At 42.7% G+C, this 3,195-nt stretch overlaps 1 protein-coding gene across 4 annotated transcripts in view; it reads left to right on the plus strand.

Annotated features, from left to right (window-relative positions):
• The window catches only part of LOC109302575 (cohesin subunit SA-2-like), a 97,761-nt gene that overhangs the window by 65,931 nt on the left and 28,635 nt on the right, over positions 1-3,195 (plus strand). For all 4 annotated transcript variants that reach the window (XM_019524168.1, XM_019524165.1, XM_019524167.1 and 1 more), the window contains 2 exons: positions 696-772; positions 2,276-2,363. In XM_019524168.1, coding sequence (XP_019379713.1) covers positions 696-772; positions 2,276-2,363 — 165 coding nt within the window. The remainder of the gene's footprint in view (positions 1-695; positions 773-2,275; positions 2,364-3,195) is intronic.

The raw sequence follows: 3,195 nt of genomic DNA on the forward strand, positions 1-3,195 counted from the left end.
TGTGCTTGTGCAAAGATTCAAGGAGATGCACATTAACTTCTGAAGTGCAGCATGTGGCTCCAGAGCTGCAGGTTGGCCACCCCTGGTATAAATGCACCTTCTCTCCCCTCCCCCTGAGTACATGCATTTTATCAGAAACAAGATAAGATAGGGGTTTTTAAACATTATCCTAGCATGGACCACAACTACATAATAGATTAACTCTGTTCGAAGGGCCACCTCCCTTGATCAGATATTATCGCAATTGCATCTGTAGGCAAACATTTAATGTGGTGTGGTACCTGGAAATGAGGAGAGTCAGCACCATGTGAACAGTTAGTTCCCTGTGGACCTCTAGCCAGTGTTTCCTGGGCCAGTAGTTGTCTGCAGGCCAGATTTGGAGGACTCCTGAATTGGGCTGCCTTGTAGTTAGCATCTGTGCTTGGGACTGGGAAGGCAGCTGTGGGTGGTTGAGGGCTGATGATGTTATAATGGAAGTATAATAGTGTGGCATTTCCTAGATATTCGATTTCTTCTCACCTTATGTAAGATTTTTTTTTTTCAATCATAGGGAAGGTGTGAGAAATATAGTCAAAGGCCAAGTAGTTTCCAAAGCTGGGAAGTCATGTAATTTAAGCCTGCAGTTAGTAGAGGAACTAACGACTACTCTTAACACCCTCCTTGTTTTTTTCTCTTTCCTAACTCCTGTGATTTAGGAGGAAGGTCTTTGTACAGGTGAAGAAGGAATTTCCCGAATATGCTCTGCTTTGAGAAGAATAGCAGCTTTTCATAAGTGAGATGTTTGTTTACACAGTTTCTCATTTCCCTTTCCCTGCACAGTGCAGCCACACCAGGCTGCTGTAAAACAGGAATTACTGTTGGTTGCTTAACAAAACTTTCAAACCATCACTAGGTGAGGTGGTAGCATTTAAAATAGTTCAGGGGAATTCCTTTCTTAGGAGTACTTTTTCCCCCCTTCTGGTTTCTAGATGCTCCTAAGTATAAATGTACTCTCCTTGCAAGGAGCTCTTTTTGAACTCAGTTGGCTGATCTTAAGGGTCAGTTTTGAAGCAGATGGCATGTCTGCATTCAACGTGTTGTTAGGTTGGGGTGACAGTGTGTACATAAAGGCCCTTTCATTTGGGCTGTTTCAGTGCCTGCCTTCTCAGCAGGATGCCTTACATCAAGGCGGGCAGGCAGCCCGCAGAGAAAGTAATGAGAGCAATATGCTTGATGTGTTCTGGTCTGTATCTGTTAAAGAGCAAATCTCCCAGAAGCATGGCTTTTCTGGAGCGTAGTATATGTTCTTGTTTGGTATCTGATGGCAATTTTTTCAACCCTAACTGATGTTGAGTAGAACCTCTGCAGTGACCTATTTGGGACTACTTGCCAAGTACTCAAGGTGCCTGAGGGTGCCGGAATTGAGCTGTAGGCTAAGAGTAGCTTTCCCTTCATCACACATGGCTAAGTTTGTCCTGTCATTTCAAAAAGGAGCTAGCTGTCTTATACTGTGCAGCCTGTAGGTGTTCTTTAATATTGGAGATAGTTCTTTGTATTGGGACATCTCAGGAGCTGCCTCCTTAGCAGATTTCATTGCTGAGGAGGAAAGCAAATGACAAGTTTTTAGCATTTGTTAGCAAATTCTAGAGAATTTTCCTGCCTGCCTGAGCCTTATCCAGTGGGTCAGTGACTTTTTGGAATCGAGGCACCCCTCCATAGCTCTTGTGAATTGAGTGACACCCAATTTCAAAAACTAATTTATATATTACAGTCCTTGCTTCCTTGCAGAAGGGCCAGGCAGTGGGGGTGGATAATTGGCCAAGACCAAGACTGCACTTATCTGCATATCTCCTCGCACCTAGTAAGACCATGGTTGAGAATCACTGGTCTAATCTATACATAGTAACACAAATAGTAGAAAGCCATTTATTCCCAGTTTAAATCAAGTCTATATATCATAAGAACAAAAGTTATCTGGCACATTGGGGAAAAAAAACGTTTTTTTTGAGTGATTGCGAGATAGAGTTCAGTGAAAGATGTTGGCTTTCAGTCAGTGCTGGCAAAATAAAAAGATTTAACCTGTTTAATAGATAGAGAATATTTTTTTTCTTATGCCTCTTAATAGATCAAGGTATTGCTGAAAGTCATCACCTTCCCTCCTCAAACAAGAATCTGTGGTGATTTTTTTAAGACCAGATTGCATGTGTTGAGATACAGGATAAATGGAAATACCATTTGTATCTCTTCTTTTTAAAATTTTCTGACTCTGGTATTTTCTTTTCTTTCTGACTTGCAGTGCACATGACCTTGCCAAGTGGAATCTCCATGACAAGACTTCAGAGCTGCTGGTTTTTGAAATGGAGCATGGAAGCTTACCTGTTCAGGTAAAGTATTGGTCATTACCACTAATAATAATGTGCTTGCAGTTCAAAGAAAATGTTGATGATCCATTGAGGTAGGCATGTGTTAATTATTTCCATGTCTCATCTTCAGAAACTGAGACCTGTTGTGCCAGTTGTATACATTGTGTATAAAAATGTCAGTGGATCCATACCGTGACTGAATTTAAAACAGTTTGATCAAGGCTGCGGGGTCAAAAATATGGCCTAAGTTGGATTAGTCTTCAGCACAAATTAGTAGAAAGGTCTTTCTTGGTTCCATAATATTGCCCTTAATAGAGAGAAAATCAATGAATTATTAGTAGTTATTTATAGATTGCTATTAATCAGAAGTGAAAATACTTTGTCCTCTTACCTGTAGAGGGAACTTTTTGGGGGAAACCAATTTACAGATCAGGCCAGATCTGGCCACAGAGCTGCTCCATCTGGCTTGCCAACCTACTGGCTAGCCAAGGAATGGATCCTTGGCAAGCGAGGGCTGTACTGATAGAGCCCTACTTGCTCTGTGGCTGCTTGACCTGCAGTCACTCGTCCTGCTGCCACTGCTACTTGTGCTGCCTCTTCCATGGCATTCAGTTGCTTGCCCCACTGGCCCTTTATCTCCACTGCTGGCCCTGCTGCAGTTACTGCTTGCCCCAGATCCAGCCCGTGAGGAGCATTGTGGTCTGGGTTTGGCCTGGGTTGAGCTTGACACTCCTGATCTAAACTGTAGTCCGTGTGTTGTCAGCCTGAACATTCTGTTCTGAGATAGAGATGCTGTCCAGGATTGCGAGGTAATGAGCTCTGCTAGGCATTAATAGCTTTCTGACTATGAGGG

Source organism: Gavialis gangeticus, unplaced genomic scaffold (assembly GCF_001723915.1).
Source record: "Gavialis gangeticus isolate Ggan-Ray unplaced genomic scaffold, GavGan_comp1, whole genome shotgun sequence".
NCBI lineage: Eukaryota > Metazoa > Chordata > Crocodylia > Gavialidae > Gavialis > Gavialis gangeticus.